This window comes from Schistocerca gregaria, chromosome 1 (genome assembly GCF_023897955.1).
Source record: "Schistocerca gregaria isolate iqSchGreg1 chromosome 1, iqSchGreg1.2, whole genome shotgun sequence".
In the NCBI taxonomy this organism is placed as follows: domain Eukaryota; kingdom Metazoa; phylum Arthropoda; class Insecta; order Orthoptera; family Acrididae; genus Schistocerca; species Schistocerca gregaria.
The window spans coordinates 1,179,476,087-1,179,495,823 of NC_064920.1; the positions used below are offsets into that span (position 1 = coordinate 1,179,476,087).

The 19,737-nt window shown below is 44.8% G+C and overlaps 1 protein-coding gene across 2 annotated transcripts in view; it reads right to left on the bottom strand.

The window, feature by feature from the left end:
* LOC126284497 (E3 ubiquitin-protein ligase RNF123-like) overlaps window positions 1-19,737 on the bottom strand; it is a 184,962-nt gene that overhangs the window by 64,513 nt on the left and 100,712 nt on the right. The window contains exons 11-12 of one of the 2 annotated variants that reach the window (XM_049983475.1): window positions 12,041-12,329; window positions 7,868-8,139 (exon numbers count right to left, since the gene is read on the bottom strand). In XM_049983475.1, coding sequence (XP_049839432.1) covers window positions 7,868-8,139; window positions 12,041-12,329 — 561 coding nt within the window. Of the gene's footprint in view, window positions 1-7,867; window positions 8,143-12,040; window positions 12,330-19,737 lie in introns of both variants that reach the window. The other variant, XM_049983465.1, reaches the window with a different exon arrangement.

The following is a 19,737-nucleotide window of genomic DNA, read 5'->3' on the forward strand; positions in this document are numbered from 1 at the left end:
AGCGACCGTTGCTCACAATGATCCTCTAGAGTAAGAGCGTAACCAGTGCGACCAGAGACCATCGAACCGTCGGTATAGGCCACGGTAGATCCGGGAAACTCGGAAAGGAGAGAAACAAAGCGGCGGCGGAGGGCCGGAGGAGGGACCGAGTCTTTTGGACCCTGTGCCAAATCCAGCCGAATGCATGGTCGGCGCACACACCAAGGGGGCAGACGGAGATTGGCCCGGAAAACAGGCAGGAGAGGAAAAAACTCAATCCCACACAGTAGAGCCCTGTTGCGAACCGCGATCGTACACCCTGACTGGGGCCGCCTGTCTGGAAGATGGACGATCGAGTGCGGGAACAGGAGACGGTAGTTGGGATGCCCTGGCAAACTACAAACGTGGGCAGCATAAGCGGCCAGAAGTTGGTCGCGCCGGATCCGCAATAGAGGAACACCAGCCTCCACAAGTAAGCTGTCAAACAGGGCTTGTCCGAAATGCTCCTGTGGCGAGTCGGATCCCGCAGTGATGGATGGGATCCAGCAATTGCAATGCCGATGGCGATGCCGAACCATAAGCCACACACCCATAATCAAGGCGGGACTGGATCAGCGCTTGATACAGCCGGAGAAGGGTGGACCGATCGGCACCACATCCGGTGTGGCTAAGGCAACGGAGAGCGTTTAAATGCCACCAGCATGTTTGTTTAAGATGCCTAATATGAGGCAGCCAAGTCAACCGGGCATCAAATACCAGTCCCAAGAACCGATGCGTCTCTACCACAGCAAGAGGTTCACCGTCAAGGTAAAGGCGTGGCTCAGGGTGAACCGTGCGACGCCGGCAGAAATGCATAACGCAGGTCTTAGCGGCCGAAAACTGGAAGCCGTGCGCTACAGCCCACGACTGCGCCTTGCGGATAGCGCCCTGCAGCTGGTGCTCAGCAACTGCAATGCCAGCGGAGCTGTAGTAGAGGCAGAAGTCGTCTGCATACAACGAAGCTGCGACGGACGATCCCACCGCCTCAGCGAGCCCATTGATCGCAATTAAAAACAGGGAGACACTGAGGACAGACCCCTGTGGGACCCCGTTCTCCTGGACCCGGGAGGAACTATGGGACACAGCAACTTGCACGCAGAAGGAACGATACGACAGAAAATTCTGAATAAAAATCGGGAGCGGGCCCCTAAGACCCCACCCATGAATTGTGGCCAGGATGTGATATCGCCAAGTCGTATCGTACACCTTCCGCATGTCGAAGAAGACGGCAACTAGATGTTGGCGGCGTGCAAAGGCTGTACGGACGGCAGACTCTAGGGAGACCAGATTATCGACGGCAGAGCGGCCTTTACGGAACCAACCCTGAGACGGAGCCAGAAGGCCTCGAGACTCGAGGAGCCAACTCAATCTCCGGCTCACCATACGTTCTAGCAACTTGCAAAGAACGTTGGTGAGGCTTATGGGGCGGTAGCTGTCCACCTCCAGCGGGTTCTTGCCAGGTTTCAACACGGGGAGGACGATGCTTTCTCGCCTTTGAGACGGGAACACACCCTCAACCCAGATGCGGTTGAAAACATCTAGGAGGCGTCGCTGGCAATTCACAGAGAGGTGTTTCAGCATCTGGCTGTGGATGCGGTCTGGCCCAGGTGCCGTATCAGGGCAAGCAGATAGTGCACTCTGGAATTCCCAGTCGCTGAAAGGAGCATTGTATGACTCCGCGTGGTGCGTGTGAAAGGAAAGCCTCCAACTTTCCAACCGCTCTTTCCGGGAGCGGAAGGCCAGTGGGTAATTCGTAGATGCGGAACACTGAGCAAAATGCGCTGCTAACCGGTCCGCAATCGTGTCGGAGTCAGGACACACCACTCCATTCAGTGAAAGCCCAGGGACAGAGACAGGTGGCCGATAGCCATGGAGTCACCTAATCTTAGCCCAAACCTGCGATGCAGAGGTACGGGCACGGGCACGGAGCTGTTTAAAAACGATGAGGTTCTCCAAGGACGGGTGCCGCTTATGGCGTTGAAGAGCCCGCCGGCGATCTCTAATCGCCTCTGCGATCTCGGGCGCCCACCAAGGCACAGTCCTCCGCCGAGGGGACCCGGATGAACAGGGAATCGCAGATGCCGCCACAGAAACGATGCCGGTGGTGACCGACTGAACCACCGCATCAATGGTGTCATGGGAAGGAGGTGCGATAGTGGCGAGAGAGGAGAACAAGCCCCAATCAGCCTTATTCAGAGCCCATCTGGATGGGCGTTCAGAAGAGTGACGCTGTGGTAGTGACAGAAAGATGGAGAAATGGTCACTACCACATAAGTCGTCATGGACACTCCAGTGGATGGATGGTGAAAGTCCGGGGCTGCAGATAGAAAGGTCTATGGCCGAAAATGTGCCATGGACTACGCTGAAATGTGTCGGCTCTCCCGTGTTTAAGAGGCAGAGGTCAAGCTGCGAGAGAAGAGTCTCGACATCTCTACCCCGGCCAGTAATCGCGGCGCTACCCCACAGGGGGTTATGGGCGTTAAAGTCGCCCAGTAACACAAAAGGAGGAGGCAGTTGTGCTATCAATGCAGCCAACACATGACGCGAGACATCACCATCTGGCGGAAGATACAAACTGCAGACAGTAATAGGCTGAGGCGTCCACATCCTTACAGCGACAGCCTCTAAAGGTGTGTGAAGAGGTACACATTCGCTGTAGACAGAGTTAAGGATGTAGACGCAGACTCCACCAGATACCCTCTCATAAGCTGCCCGGTTCTTGTAATAACCCCGATACCCACGTAGGGCAGGGGTCCGCATTGCCGGAAACCAAGTTTCCTGTAGGGCAATGCAGAGGAAAGGGTGACTGCTGATGAGTTGGCGAAGCTCAGCAAGGTGGTGGAAAAAAGCGCTGCAGTTCCACTAGAGTATCGCTTTGTCCATGTCCGAAAAAGGCGTGAAGGGGCCTAGGAGGCAGATCACGCCACTGGGTCACCTGCTGCCACCGATGGAGGACCAGTACAATCTGCTTCCATGGTGTCTGAGGGTCCGGCGAGATCCAGGTCCTCAGCGGACGCCCGGATCTCCACCTTATCCTCGGACGCAGGGCCTGTAGGGAGCAGTGGTGTGGATGCCACCGCGTGTGCCTTGGCCTTAGAGGTCTTCTTCTTCGTCTTGTCTCTCTGGTCCTTGGGTTTCATTGGCTGGGAGGGCTCCAGCGAGTCAGTCTCCGGGACGGAGGAGGAGCGGGAAGCCCTGCGACCAGCCGCTGGTCTGCTTTTCTTCCATTGGCTAACGTCACCCTTCCCAGAGGCGGAAACCTGGGAAGGAAGGGACCCTTTCCGTGCTATTCGAGCCGGGGAAGTTTGAGGCTTCCCCAGCTTAGAAGTGGGGACTGATGTCCCCGATGGTTGGGGGGTTGCTGCTCCTGAGGCAGGTAGTGCAGGAGCAGCAGGGAGTGAAGTGCCCCCCACCATCAAGGGGGCAGGTGTAGCATTCCGGCTCTGAGAGGTGGCAGTCTGAGGGAGAGCTAATGGGGCCATAACAGTAGCAGCCACGGCGTAAGAGGCAGTCATTCGAACAGGATGGAGGCGTTCGAACTTCTGCCTGGCCTCAGTGTATGTCAGGCGGTCCAGGGTCTTATACTCCATGATTTTGCACTCTTTCTGGAAGAACCTGCAGTCCGGCGAGCAAGGCGAGTGGTGCTCTCCGCATTTTACACAGATGGGAGGCGGAGCACATGGAGTATTGGGATGTGATGGGCGTCCACAATCTCGACATGTGAAGCTGGAAGTACAGCGGGAAGACATATGCCCGAACTTCCAGCACTTAAAGCACCGCATCGGGGGAGGGATATATGGCTTGACGTCACAACGATAGACCATCACCTTGACCTTCTCAGGTAAAGTATCACCCTCGAAGGCCAAGATGAAGGCACCGGTGGCAACCTGCTTATCCCTTGGACCACGATGTACGCGCCGGACGAAGTGAACACCTCGCCGCTCTAAATTGGCGCGGAGCTCGACATCGGACTGCAATAGAAGGTCCCGATGGAATATAATGCCCTGGACCATATTAAGACTCTTATGGTGCATGATTGTAACCGGAACATCCCCCAGCTTGTTACAATCGAGTAACCGGCGGGACTGGGCGGAAGACGCCGATTTGATTAAAACCGAGCCCGAGCGCATTTTGGACAAGCCCTCCACCTCCCCGAACTTGTCCTCTAAGTGCTCGACGAAGAACTGAGGCTTCATGGATGTAAGGGATTCACCATCAGCTCTCGTACACACCAGGCAGCGGGGCGAGTATGTTTCGCTGGCATCCTTAGTCTTTCGTTCCTCCCATGGTGTAGCCAGGGAGGGGAACGATTTGGGGTCATATGTAGTTGCGTTGCATTGAGCCCTGGAACGATTAGAGACTGCTGGCGGCTGGCCGCCAGCAAGAGATGATGTACCACGCTTCATTGCGGGTCATCCGCCCTGATGCCACCTACTCCGACCAAGGGCCCTCCCCACGGGCACCACCCAGCCTCAGCAACGACCACCTGGCAGGATGGCCATTGCCGGGAGTCCCAATGCCCCAAGGAGATAGGCATCTACTCCTTGGCATACGTGGGGAGTTAACGGCGCTGGCATCAGCAGAGTGATCCCTGTGTAGTCAGGGGGCTACAACCAACAGGGTACATGGCGGCCCCACCACAACGGACTGGCTACCGTGCTGGATTTCAGGTGATGTAGTCCAATATCGTCATTGGCGCATAAAGCGACACAGCATAGCAGACTGCAATAAACTGCACCCAAGAACAAATCCACGCCCAAGAGATGGTAGGTGAGCGGGATTGCTAAGCGATGACGACAAACCAGGCTAGAGATGGTAATGCATGATGGACACATCGCTCCTTGTAAGGCGCCCTTCCCCAATCGGCTCGCTCTTCGGAAAATTTAGAAGGATGGAGGTCAAACCCGTTAGGGGACCATCTCACAAGGCCAAAACGTTTGAGACTCCTTTTAGTCGCCTCTTATGACAGGCAGGAATACCGTGGGCCTATTCTTACCCCCGAACCCACAGGGGTTCAAGAACTCAGATGGCAACCCAGTTCAAAGCAAAGAAGGGAAGGCAGAAAGGTGGAAGGAGTATATAGAGGGTTTATACAAGGGTGATGTACTTGAGGACAATATTATGGAAATGGAAGAGGATGTAGATGAAGACGAAATGGGAGATAAGATACTGCGTGAAGAGTTTGACAGAGCACTGAAAGACCTGAGTTGAAACAAGGCCCCAGGAGTAGACAACATTCCATTAGAACTATTGACGGCCTTAGGAGAGCCAGTCCTGACAAAACTCTACCATCTGGTGAGCAAGATGTATGAAACAGGCGAAATACCCTCAGACTTCAAGAAGAATATAATAATTCCAGTCCCAAAGAAAGCAGGTGTTGACAGATGTGAAAATTACCAAACAATCAGTTTAATAAGTCACAGCTGCAAAATACTAATGCGAATTCTTCACAGACGAATGGAAAAACTAGTAGAAGCCGACCTCGGGGAAGATCAGTTTGGATTCCATAGAAATACTGGAACACGTGAGGCAATACTGACCTTATGACTTATCTTAGAAGAAAGATTAAGGAAAGGGAAACCTATGTTTCTAGCATTTGTAGACTTAGAGAAAGGTTTTGACAATGTTGACTGGAATACTCTCTTTCAAATTCTGAAGGTGGCAGGGGTAAAATACAAGGAGCGAAAGGCTATTTACAATTTGTACAGAAACCAGATGGCAGTTATAAGAGTCGAGGGACATGAAAGGGAAGCAGTGGTTGGGAAGGGAGTGAGACAGGGTTGTAGTCTCTCCCCGATGTTATTCAATCTGTATATTGAGCAAGCAGTAAAGGGAACAAAAGAAAAATTTGGAGCAGGAATTAAAATCCATAGAGAAGAATTAAAAACTTTGAGGTTTGCCGATGACATTGTAATTCTGTCAGAGACAGCAAAGGACTTGGAAGAGCAGTTGAATGGAATGGACAGTGTCTTGAGAGGAGGATATAAGATGAACATCAACAAAAGCAAAACGAGGATAATGGAATGTAGTCGAATTAAGTCGGGTGATGCTGAGGGAATTAGATTAGGAAATGAGACACTTAAGGTAGTAAAGGAGTTTTGCTATTTGGGGAGCAAAATAACTGATGATGGTCGAAGTAGAGAGGATATAAAATGTAGACTGGCAATGGCAAGCAAAGCGTTTCTGAAGAAGAGAAATTTGTTAACATCGAGTATAGATTTAAGTGTCAGGAAGTCTTTTCTGAAAGTATTTGTATGGAGTGTAGCCATGTATGGAAGTGAAACATGGACGATAAATAGTTTGGACAAGAAGAGAATAGAAGCTTTTGAAATGTGGTGCTACAGAAGAATGCTGAAGATTAGATGGGTAGATCACATAACTAATGAGGAAGTATTGTATAGGATTGGGGAGATGAGAAGTTTGTGGCACAACTTGACCAGAAGAAGGGATCGGTTGGTAGGACATGTTCTGAGGAATCAAGGAATCACCAATTTAGTATTGGAGGGCAGCGTGGAGGGTAAAAATCGTAGAGGGAGACCAAGAGATGAATACACTAAGCAGATTCAGAAGGATGTAGGTTGCAGTAGGTACTGAGAGATGACGAAGCTTGCACAGGATAGAGTAGCATGGAGAGCTGCATCAAACCAGTCTCAGGACTGAAGACCAGAACAACAACAGATGTATTAACTTAGCTTGGAAATGGATACTGGTGAACTAATTGTTTGTGGAACGTGTTATGAAATGATAGAATAATAGGCTAAATAGTTGTTAGAAGAACTAAAAGAGCAAAAGCTTTTGTTATAAATGTTGAAGACAGTGAAACTGAACTGCTTTCTTCAATAAATGTAACAGCTTGTTCAGCACAGGCTTGTTTTTATTGACAAATGTACATGTTAAAATTTTACAACAAGTGCCAGCTGATTGGACAACAACTGCTGGAAGGTTAACATTTAAGATGGAAGTAATAAAATTGTTGTTTAATCATTTGCTTTTGAACACTATTTTTTGCACAAAAAACAATTTTTTCCTTTGCAGGGATCAAATAGCACTTCTGATCTGTTTCCTACTGAGTCTGTTTTACACACAACTCTCTCTCTCTCTCTCTCTCTCTCTCTCTCTCTCTCTCTCTTCATGAGATTTAGGGCATGCAACTGCAGAAATACTATTTCTTCTCACAGAAATACTACTTCTTCTCACAAAGTTTCAGCTATATATCTTTCAGCAATCTATCAGCTATATACCTTTCAGGCATCTTTCAAGTGAGCTGACAGGCAGTGAATGAATGAATCTTTCTGTACACGGCGAAAACTTGTTTTTTGTACAACGGAACAACACTAGAGGGGACGGATAGAAGACAAAGGAAAAGATCTAATTTGGAAAATATGATCCAGCCTCATGGAGCACAAAGGCCCTACCTGAAAAAGGTGCACGGCAATGAAAGCACCTGCTACACTTCTTTTTCTATCTGGTTATTTGCAGCACTTTAATGCAAAAATCTACAAAAGTAAGTCTAATGCAATAAGTAATATTTTGTTTCTCGTTTCATTTCACAAACCATAATTGTTGGACTAATTCACTACATATGACTGACAAGAGGAGGAAAGTAGTGCATGATTTTTTCCCTAACGGTAATGATAATACAAGTTTGCTGTTAGAGCAAATGACGGGTATTTCATATTCCTCATGTAACTTCATTTCATGAACAAATTAAATGTATTTTGGGTAGACTAGAGTAAACAAAGCATGAAGATAGTTACAGAAGTTGCACTTATGTAATGTTAAGTCAAAGGACACCACAAATAAGAACCAAGAACTGCAGATTCATTCTGAAGCTTGACTGAAATCTTACCTTCACTATTTGCTTATGGGCTCCAAGATGATAAAAGAGGACTAATCCATCCAGCAGTTCAATTAATGATTCCATTGGGTTAGCATTTCCATTACCCCTGGAAACATTAAGACTCTCTTGCTCTCTTGTAAATAACACTGGCATTCTGTCTGTAAGTGCTGGCCCTGAAGCAGTTTGCTGGTGAGTTATGAGTCGTGCTAGAGCTGGTATCATGAAGGGCGAATTTCCTTCTGAGAATCGTGATTGTAATGGAGCAGAACTTCTCCCAGCTACTGCTAAGTGGGAAGAGAAATATCATGAAATCATCAACTTGCAATGCAGCATAAAAGAAAATTGGTTAAATACACAAAAATATGTTTATGGCTGACAGCTGCATCATAAAATACGTACAGGAGACAAGAGTCACAATGTTATGAACTGCCAAAACATGTGGTAATGCAAGATATGCACCAAATTATAAGCCAGAACAAACCCAGCCCCTACAACCTCAGTTCGAAACTATAGACAAAGAGAAGTTACATATGGTGGTGGTGTTGAAGTCGCTGGACAGAAGCACAAATCTGAGAAGGATTGGAAAGCAGATAAGCCACCTGTTATAACTTAGGAAAACCCAAAAAACAAAATGTTTGTGTAAATGGGAAGGAATTTGGACCGCATTTCTCGCAAATGTAAGTCCACTGTTTTAGTTCACTTGGCAAATCATAAGACACCTCTGTCCAGTAAGAAATAAATTATTAACTAGGGAGGTGATGGAGAAATAATATGTACACCTACAGCCTAACAGGCCTGTTTACTTATGGGGATTGATGCACATCTTAATTGCGTTCAACGGGAAATTTTACTGCTCCACACACCGAAAATTTTCTTTGCCTGAAACATGTTGGTCAAAGCTAAAGATCTTTAATTATTTCCCAATATCACTCAAAAGTATGATTGTTAAGGCCATATGGAAATTAAAAAAATTTTGGATCCATGTCTAGTCTGTTATACTGTTGCCCTAAGTTGCATAAAGGATTATGTGGATAATTTTCAGGTAAGATCTGTCCATGTGCAAATGAATAAAGAAGGTGTTCATGCCTTTCAACACATAAACACATTCGGTATGAAAAAACTAGTTTGATTCAGTTGCACATGGATAGACCTATACTGAAAATTATCAACATAATGTATTTTCTTTTTTCATGCATTAGGAATGTGTCCTGAAAGTTAGGCTGTACCTATCTGCTACACCCTGTACACAACTGAATAGAAAATTTTGAATGTTTAGTAGGATGGTGTGTGTGTGTGTGTGTGTGTGTGTGTAACATACTGAACACAGTTACACACAAATCACTGCTTGCATATGGGTGGGCAGGAAAAAACCCTTAAGAAATCATGTAAATGGTCAGCTTATGGTCATTTTCTCACAGAAAAGACGTCTATAATTATAAAACTGAATCATTGCACATCACAGTGAGAGATTGCTAACAGCTAGCTGAGTCCACCAAAATATGGAAATTTTTTACTAAAGTCTACTCTTTCATTTGCAACAGTTAAATCAAATGTGGGCATACTTCTCCTGAAGAGGATTCATGTGAAGGATATCTCACAAATAAAAAAATATAGAAAACATCAAGAAAGTACACAATACTTCTGTGGAAAATCAGCAATTAGCAGTCTATGATATAGCTGGCACAATAGACATATCAGAAGACATAGAATGATACATGTTTTCACAAATACTTAACTATGAGAAAGCTTAATGCAAGAAAGATGTCATATTTGGTAATGCTGATTAAAAGTGTCTGCAAAAAATGAAATTCTCAATTATATTTGCAGTGTTTCAAAAACAATCCAGCTGATTTTGTGCAGTAATTTGCTACAGTGGATAGATATGGAGCTATTACTTCACAACAAAAACACAACAGCAACCAGAACAGTAAGTGGAAGCCAATGGCAGTCCATCAAAGCCAATTAAAACTATTCCATTTGTCAGAAACAATGACTGAGTTTTGTGGGATTCAAATGGAATCTTCTCACTGATTAACTTGAAAAGAATAAAATGATATCTGGTGAATACTATACACAACTTATATGCCAACTGCATGAAAAAGTATATGAGAAGAAATCTGAACCACATAGAAAAGCAATCTTTCATCAAGACATTGCATCTACCCAAGAAGGGACTCTGGCATGTGAGATAATGAAGAGCAATGCTTTTCTGGGTCACGTACCATATTTAACCTCATCTGACTTTATCTGCCATTACCACAGCTAAAGGAATTTGTGGCTGATAAGGATTTTACAGTAAACGAGAGATTTATGGGATCTGTTGCTTATTTCCTCAAGGAAGGAATCTAATCACTTAAAAATTGTTTGACAAATGACACTGATGTAAAAAGGTAACTCACTCACACTAGCTTTGCAATGGAAAGTCATTTCTTGGAAATCCTAGAATTTTTTTGTCCAGTGAAACTACTGAATGATGTGTAAAGCACTGAAGTGATGAGGGCCTACAAATAATTTAATGCTTTGAACACTTTTATTTACTACATGCCTCTCGGGTTGTACAAAATTCAGCATTAAACATAGAACAAATCATGAAGAAACCACCAGGAAAACACAGTGTGAAGCAGAACAATGCATAAATTTGAAATTAATAGGGTCCATTTCAAATAATGGGAATTCCTGTTGTGTCTGACGTAGTCTCAAAAGTTATAGCAAAATGTTGTTTTCCTTCTCCTTCCAAATTTCATGGCAATGTGTGCATCATTCCTGTGCCTATATCTGCGTATGTATGCTACAAATTGCTACAGAGAGGAACCAGAAGGTATTTAGCTTTGTACCACACGTGAGTTTCTTTGCCTTGCATATCAAGTGCTAATGAAATGACTGCATAAATGCTCCTGGGTACACTGTAATTAGTCTAATCCTGTCTTAACAGTCTCTATGGGAGTGATATGTAGTGGACAAGTATATCTCAGGTTCTTCACTTAATACTGGTTCTTTAAACCTTGTAAATACGTTTTTATGGGTTAATTGGTGTCTGTATGCAAGTGATGTCCAATTCAGTTCTTTTAGCACTTGTGTCCAACACTTGTTAAAGAGTTTTGATTAGGTTTGTTAGCATTTCTTTGACTCATAAAACATTGTTAAACAATCTTCATTACTGTTCCAAAGATACAAGCTCTGTAATAATCTATGAAAGATGCAAGATCTAATCACTGGACTGGAAAAGACACACAGCTAACAGTCCATGTGCCATCTTCACCAGCTTTCTTTTTAACTTCCACAGGAACCTCTAAACAAAGACAACTGTTCAAAAAGTTACAAACTTGATGAATCACAGCAAAAGCCATATCAAAAGATATAGAAAAAAAATTATTCAGTTTATCTCCAAAGCCAACTTCACTCAACTACAAAAATTGGAAAAAGTTAATCAGAACTTGTGAATTGCTGTAAATTTATGTACTGCTGGCATAACTTTGTTGATCATTATGGATGGCTAACTTCTGACATCAGAAACGTGCAGTGCTATCAAACATCACCATAACTTCAGAGGATCTGCAACTCATTTTCTACGCACAGAACTCTTGGCCAATGACTTCCAACAATCCTGAACCTATTAAACATTAAGGCCTCTCAGCCAACTAGCCTGAGAAGCATAATGATTGTCTTTTGACTCAAATACATTCTTTTCATTGTTCATTCATTTTCTTTCACCAACAGCACTTCTCTGCCAGTGCTGCCTCCTAATTGGGCTTCTCACATTTAGCATCCCAAAAACTGACACGGAGATTACCTGATATCACTGCGAGCCTATCAGACACAAGTATGACATTCTGCATGCACTGTTAATCTCTCCGACAGCCAACTTTTACATGGATTAGGCGAGTCCAGCCTAGAGCTCCCAGCTATGTTCAAAGTGAGCTCCCCTTGTCCAGAGGGCCTAGAAATGTGTCTCATGGAAACTCTAATGGATGTTTGAGCTTGCCATGCTGACATCTAAGATCGCATTCCAAGGGGCATCTGCCCATCACAAGAGAATAAAATATGCACAAAATTACAGCCCCAATTAAAATTCGAACCTGATAACTGCTCCCTCAAATACTCATCCCTGACAATTGCAACTTAACAACAGTTCACAATATCTCTTTAGGATTACAATAACAAAAGGAAAGAGGTACCACATACCTGTTGCTCCGGCACGTTCTGGTGCAACAAGAGGTATGCTGGCAACAACTCTGTGTTCTTCACCAAGAACTCTTGACAGATCCGCTCGCAGTGTTTTGTTGAGGTGAGACAAAACACCTCCAAGGCGATCAATGCTGAAATAATTGATACTTCCATCATAAAATATTGTTGATGGTATGTACACATTTCCCTGGCCAATTTCATGGCTCCAAAGTATCCTGAAGGTAACTAGCAACCGATGGAAGCAACAAAGAGAAACTGGAAGTGGTGTTTGCAGAAGTGGAAGTGTCTGAAAAACAAAATAAATTTTACACACATTGAATCATGTCAAAGTGGACTTACTCCACCTGCCATTATTCTATTCCAGGCAAATAACTAAATTTTTCTTTGTTTTTCACATCTGACTCTTATTTATGCACATAATATGCAGTTTACACTCAAAATTGCTACATTTTTATTTCTGTAATGGTTCAAATGGCTCTGAGCACTATGGGACTTAACATCTATGGTCATCAGTCCCCTAGAACTTAGAACTACTTAAACCTAACTAACCTAAGGACAGCACACAACACCCAGCCATCACAAGGCAGAGAAAATCCCTGACCCCGCCTGGAATCGAACCCGGGCGTGGGAAGCGAGAACGCTACCGCACGACCACGAGATGCGGGCTTATTTCTGTAATATTTTATGTAATCTTATTGTGTGTTTCAACTTGCTAATTGCAATAGCATTGTTAGTTTTCAGTTCAACAAATTCCTTTGAGATAAGTTAGTAACTGAAGCTGCCCCATTAGCATGTGACTACTAAAATAGTGACAGATAATCAGTAGACATGAGAGGATTGGAACTATCCACTAAAAAGCCAGGTTCATTTTTTCCAGTAACCACTTTCATTTTACCGAAAGCTAATTAACTTTTACAATGAAAGTCTGACAACACCCAAATTTGACATCTGAGCCACTGTGCTTGTTTGTAGCAAGAGCTGATATACTTAGATTGCCCTCAATTTTCTGAGACATATACCACTCTTCATTATTGAATTAAGTCCCTAATTAAGAATTTGCATAATTAGCAAAAATTTTGAACATGGCACCTTCGCATGGAAGTAGGGACTTCACTGTGGAGGCATATAAATTTCCTGTAATTGACACTGACAGAGTGAATCAACAGCCGCATCGAGTGCTAATGTAGAAGACAGCTGAGTTCCATGGTTCCACCAGCAAGGGCACTGCCGTCAAGAAGTTTGATCCAACTGTGAACTTGATTCTGATATGTACATGGAATACTCTCAGCGCACTATACACTGCACAACAAAGGAAGTTTTTGTCAGTCTTCAATGACTCACCTGAGGATGACCGACAGGCGTCCAGTTGAAATATTGTGGGATACACTGAATGAAGACGGGCTGCAAGCCCAAAATTTGTTTGAACATTCAGTTCACCAGAAAAATTTTAAAATTCAGAAGTACAGGCTCAGTAATCGGCATAACACTACTATGAAGTAAAGCAAGTGATTCCTCTGTTCATAGGTCATACACAATAATACCTATACACCAGAACACATATGTGCACAAACTACTGTCACATTGTGTCATTTTCAACTAAAGAATTTTGGTTAGTGGATAATTACTTGGACAGTGTAGGTAGCCATCTTGGTGAATTATAAAGTAGTGTTAAGTGGCAAACAAAATTAGTAAAGACAACAATGCTGAATAGGTTCTACGAGCTACTGCTGAGTGTTGCTTTCCTTTATAATGTCCAGACATAAGGGTACTGTACTTGACTGATTGATGATGATGTTGTATATGGAAATTAAACAGGCACTGGTGAACTGATAAGTAAAGTATTTCCAATTTTTAAAGACTGGTCATTGCTCAATAGTGTACTGAAAAAAATAAATGTGTACACTAATCTGAAACTTCATGGTGTTGCATTCATTGTGTTGAACATAATTAGAATATCCTAACTTTTTTCAGTTTGAGACCACTACTGAGGAAGAAGAGATGACAACCAAGTAAGTACACTTATAACACACATTTAAATGTTCAATTTTGTAGGTTACAAGTTAATTAATTTTATTTGAAAAACAGAAGTTAGTGGTTAAATAATACTGATTTGTGTGTATTTTGTAAGCCCAACAATGCACTAAAATATGAGAAACTGATAAGTTCGGAGGAAATGCATCATATGAACACATGCAATACAAAAAAACCCTCATATGTTCATATGTGCATTAATGTGTGGAATATCAAACTTTGGCTCAAACGCAAACGCGGACAATCGCGCGCGCGCGCGCGCATGCACGCACACGCACACACACACACACACACACACACACACACACACACACACACACACATATACAGCATTAAAACTGCAACATCATGAAGCATAGAAAGTAACAAATTTTACTTATTGTGCATAGACAGTAAAGTACGAAGAATACATTACTGACTTTGTAGGCAATCTGAAGGTACATAGGATATGAAATTTAGTACACTGGCTGCGTGCGCTCCAGGCTCACGTATAATGTGAGGGTGCTACTGTGGAGCACGTGATCCCAGCGGCCAATAGCAACGTACCCTATCATGTATTTAAGCACCTGCCTCTCATTCAGCATGGCAGTCTGTTATTCGCATGAGTCCCTCAATATCTCGCTTACAGATATCATGTTTACTTTGCTTATTTCCATGTACTAGTGGATGTTGTTGATTTTGTGAGGCATTTGCTTGTGACCCCATTGCTTCTTGCATGTTGTTCTTGGTGCCTTGCTCGGTCATCTGTTGTTGTGCATGTCCATCCTTTCCCATTCGTTAATCTTGTTTGTTTGCGGGCCGCTCCCATTTGGTCCCTCTGCGCTTTCGTTCACAGACACACCATGACCGCAACAGTCGCAGTTACGTCATTTTGGCAATGAGGTAAATGGTGGTAGTTGTTAGCAAGGAGGCAAAGTTGGTCTGTCTTCTGGGGCAAGACCAGCAGCTCATGCAGCAGCAGCTCCAGTTACACATCTTAGGACAGTCACTGCGGTTGCTAACGGACAAAGTTGATGCAAGGGACGCACTACCACAACAGCATCCGAGTCCTCAGGTGTCCGATGCTTTCCCACGTCCACCATCGTTCACCCCATTTAATGACACTAAAGAAGACTGGGAAACATACTTACATTGGCTGGAACAACAATTCATGGCTTTTCAAGCCACGGATGACTCCTTGCAGCCATTGTTGTTTTTGTCTTGGGCCTCCCCAGACACGCTCTTTCTTCTTTGCAAGTTCGCACCACTGCCTGATATTGTGGCTCTCTCTTTCCAGGAGATATGCCCCTTGCTGACGAACTATTATTCACAACACTACCATGTGGTCACCTCTCAGCTGGATCTGGATGACATCTTGGTCACTGGGAGTTCCTGCCAGGAACATCTGCAAAACCTCAGCGCCTTATTTCACACTCTGCAATCTGCAGGTTTACGCTGTCGGCTGGACAAGTGTTGTTTTTTTTCAACCGGAAGTGGAATACTTAGGCCACTGGCTTAAAACGGATGGCATCTGCCCTTCGGATCGTAATGTAGTGGCCATTGAGGCCCTTCCTCGCCCCAAGGACTTGTCTGAATGTCAGGTGTTTTTGGGCATGGTTACTTATTACTTAAAGTTCTTACGCTAGGCTGCCTCCATTGCTCAACCCCCCAATCGCTTGCGTCGCAAAGGTGTACCTTTTGACTGGACTCCTGCCTGTGACCAGGCTTCTCTGTTTAAAGGCAAAGCAGAAGTCCGGCCCTTCCCTTTTCCCTTCTCTCCGGACCGCCCCTTGGTTGTGACGGCTGATGCGTCAGCATACGGCATTGGGGCCGTCCTCGCGCATCGGAATGCCGTTGGCTCAGAACAGCCCATCACTCATGCATTTAAGACATTGACCCCAGCACAAAGAACTACTCCCAGATTGAAAAGGAGGTAATGGTGACAGTGTTCGCCATCCAAAAATTTCACACCTATCTCTTTGGGGCAAAGTTCACCCTCCTGATGGACCATAAACCCTTAGTTACAATTTTCGGACCCTACTCTCACCTTCCAAAGTGAATGGCTCAACATCCTCAGCACTGGGCGTTATTTTTACGGAATTACGCTTACACCATCCAGTATAAGCCACCCCCCAACATGCTAATGTGGGCATCTTGTCATGTCTCTCAGCAGGCCCTGATCTTGCTTTTGACCGACAGGAGATCCTCTGCGTCCACGAGGATGCGCTGGACGGTCTGCCTCTTATGGCTGCTCACATTGCCACAGTTAGACGCCGTGACCCTATCTTGCGGCAGGCTCTCTGCTAAGTGGTCCACATGTGTCCCACCTATATTACTCGTCGGATGCGGACTGACTTCAGCCCCTGGCGCCACCAGTCCCACAGGCTCTCCGTGGTTGATGATGTCCTCCTGTTGGCCAAGGAGTCGGGTGCTCTTCAGGTGGTCACCCCTCCGGATTTGCGGCATCAAGTGCTCAGTTTGTTACACCACAGGCACTGGGGTATGTCCGGCATGAAACTTTTGGCTCGCCGGCACGTGTATTGGCCAGGCATCGATGGCGATATTGACCACCTAGTCCGCTCGTGCACTGTATGTAGGCGTCACCAGGCAAGACCCCCCCTCAGTCATTCACACCCTGTCCTGTGCCTCGCCGGCCCTGGGATTGCATCAGTCTCAATTTTGCAGGCCCGTTTTTGGGGTCCATGTGGTTACCTGTCATTGATGCCTACTCCGAACACCCATGTCGTCTGCATGATGTCCACCACCAAGGAGGCCACACTCAGGACCTCACAAAGGTTCTCGCCATTGAGGACCTGCCTCACACATTGGTCTCCTATAATGACCCCCATTCACAGCATTCTCCTTCAGTGACATCTATCAGGCCAACGGTATCAAACATATCCATAGCCCACCTTTCCAACCTTCCTCCAAAGGCGTGGCTTGTCCAAATATTTAAACAACAGTCGATGCAGGCCGTTGAAACATCTCCAACCACGTAGGCCCTCACACCGTTCTTGAGCACCTATTACACCTCGCTGAATGACGGATGTAGTCCTGCGGAGTTCCTCCATGGAGGACAGCTGTGTACCCTGCTCCATTTGCGGATACCGTCCCCCTCCTGTCCTCGCTCCCGGCCCTCTCAGCACTACAACCCTGGTGCGGCCGTGTGGACCCATGTGTACGGGAGCAAGGCGAGCTGGACGCCTGCCGTGGTCGCCGCAGCCCACGAGTGGCATGTGATGTCAGTGCAGACGTCGAAAGGGTTGGAGGGCTGCCATCATAACCAGCTCCGCCACTTACCCCTGCGGGACTTCCGCTGTCACCGCCTGCTCCTCGTCTGCTACCTGCTTCGGAAACAAACGTGGTCCTCGAGTCACCGCCACTGCCACCCCCCCCCCCCCCCCCTTGCTGCCTCCCCGTGATCCTGCCACGGGCCCTACCTGCCCCCAGGTGGATCGGCGGCTCCCTCCGCTGCCCTTCCCTCTGGGTTGGCCATCCTGGACATCTCGGACATCCCTTCCTCCATTGTGCTGTAAGCCATGGCTGCACGTGCTCCTGGCTCGCGTATAATGTGAGGGCGCCACTGTGGAGCATGTCGTCCCAGGGGCCAATAGCGACTTACCCTATCATGTATTTAACCGCCTGCCTTTCACTCAGCGAGGCAGTGTAATATTATAAAATCTATTAAACAATGACTATGAAGTTGGGAAGATAATATAACTACAATTTTAGCACTGCAATTTCGACTGGCATTTCATTTGTCTTTTGTTTAACTAACATTGATCAACATTTATGAAATTAACAGTAAATATCACAGCACTACATTTTTGTGTTATTTAATAATGAACTGTTAAGCTGGTTAATATGTGGGAGGAGGAGATTTTGTGTGTGTGTGTGTAGTAGAAGGCCAAAGAGAGTGTTGAGTAGGTGTGCCAATGAGGGAGAGGGAAAGCGAGTGAGAGAGAGAGAGGAGGGGAAAGGATCTCTCTCTCCCCCCCCCCCCCCCCCCCCCCCCACCTGCTCCCTCTCAGTGTAATTTTGGAAGAATGGTTTATTTCCTAAATCTGTTTGTTCATTTAAAATGGTGTGGGGAGCCTTATTCTTATGAGCAAAAATATCTGATTGTTCCAGAAGACCCATTTTTATTCCTTTGTCTGCAATGGGTAGGATATGGAGATTTATTTTGATGTTTGTAACTTTAATATTTTATGCCAGGCAGGCGACAAAACTAAATCTACTTAAATTTTTTAAAATGTAGTGCATCTGTGTGTTCTTTGTACCGAATTACAAAGTTTCATCCTGTTTGTCCTACATAGTAGCAGGAAAAGCTGTCACAGGTTAATTTATGTATGCCAGGTTTTTGAAAAGGTGATTTGGCTGTTTTGGTGTTATGAACTACATTTTTTTTATTCTGTTGGTTGTGTGGTAACTTATTTTGATTCTCTGTGGTTCAAACAGTTTTGCGAGTTGGTATGAGATGTTACTGAGGAATTACATGGAGATGTATTTAACTTCATTTGCTATTGATGGCTATGCTGCTGATGCTGTTTATATGGTTTTTATCTTTTCACATAATTTGTCAACTATGGATGGGTCATAAGCATTGTTGTGGGCTATTGTTTTTAAAATGTTTAATTCTTTGCTTTTTACATCATGTTCAGAATGAGTTTTGTTTACACAGTTGACTGCTGATCTAAAAAATGCTAATATGTGTTGATGTGTTATTTATAACATCATTTATTGTTATGACAGGTTATGTTTAGGCCAAGAAAATTAATTCCTTATTGTATTTTGTGTTCAAATGTAAATCAGCATGAGCAGCCAAAAGTACATGTGAAATCACATGGATCAAAAATGAAATCAGATCTCATTATAAACACAGAGACTTACTCAACAAAGACACCTACAGGCTGCACCTAGAATTAAGCAAATATCTTACGCTATCCCAACCTGAAAAATTCTTAGATGTAGTTCAACAATCTGTGGATAAAGAAATACTAAAAACGTCATCCAAACAAAAGAAAAAGCTGTCTGTCATTGTAACTAAGAAGTGCACCAGCTCTCAGTATAGCTCACGTGCTAAACAACAAATTCTCTGACAGAGTAGTGAACACAATTAACATTAACTTCTACGACACATAACTTAATTTGCTAAAAAAGGACTCTAACTAGCCACATCAGATGACATTATAAACAACACATCATGCAACCCAAATCAGTTAGTTCTGCAAGGTTCGCAGGAGAGCTTCTGTAAAGTTTGGAAGGTAGGAGACGAGATACTGGCAGAAGTAAAGCTGTGAGTACCGGGTGTGAGTCGTGCTTCGGTAGCTCAGATGGTAGAGCACTTGCCCGCGAAAGGCAAAGGTCCCGAGTTCGAGTCTCAGTCGGGCACACAGTTTTAATCTGCCAGGAAGTTTCAAATCAACATAAATTAGCATTTTTTAGATCAGAACACAACCGTGTAATCAATATTCATGCTGAAAACTATGTAAAAACCGAAGCACTAAACATTTTAAAAACAATAGCGAACAACAATGCTTATGATCCATCCAAAGTTGACAAATTATGTGAAAAGATAGAAACCAAACAAACAGCATCAACAAGGCCCTCAGTAGCACATCTACATGTAGTATATCTCCATGCCATTCCTCAGTAACATATCACAACAACTTGCAAAACTGTTT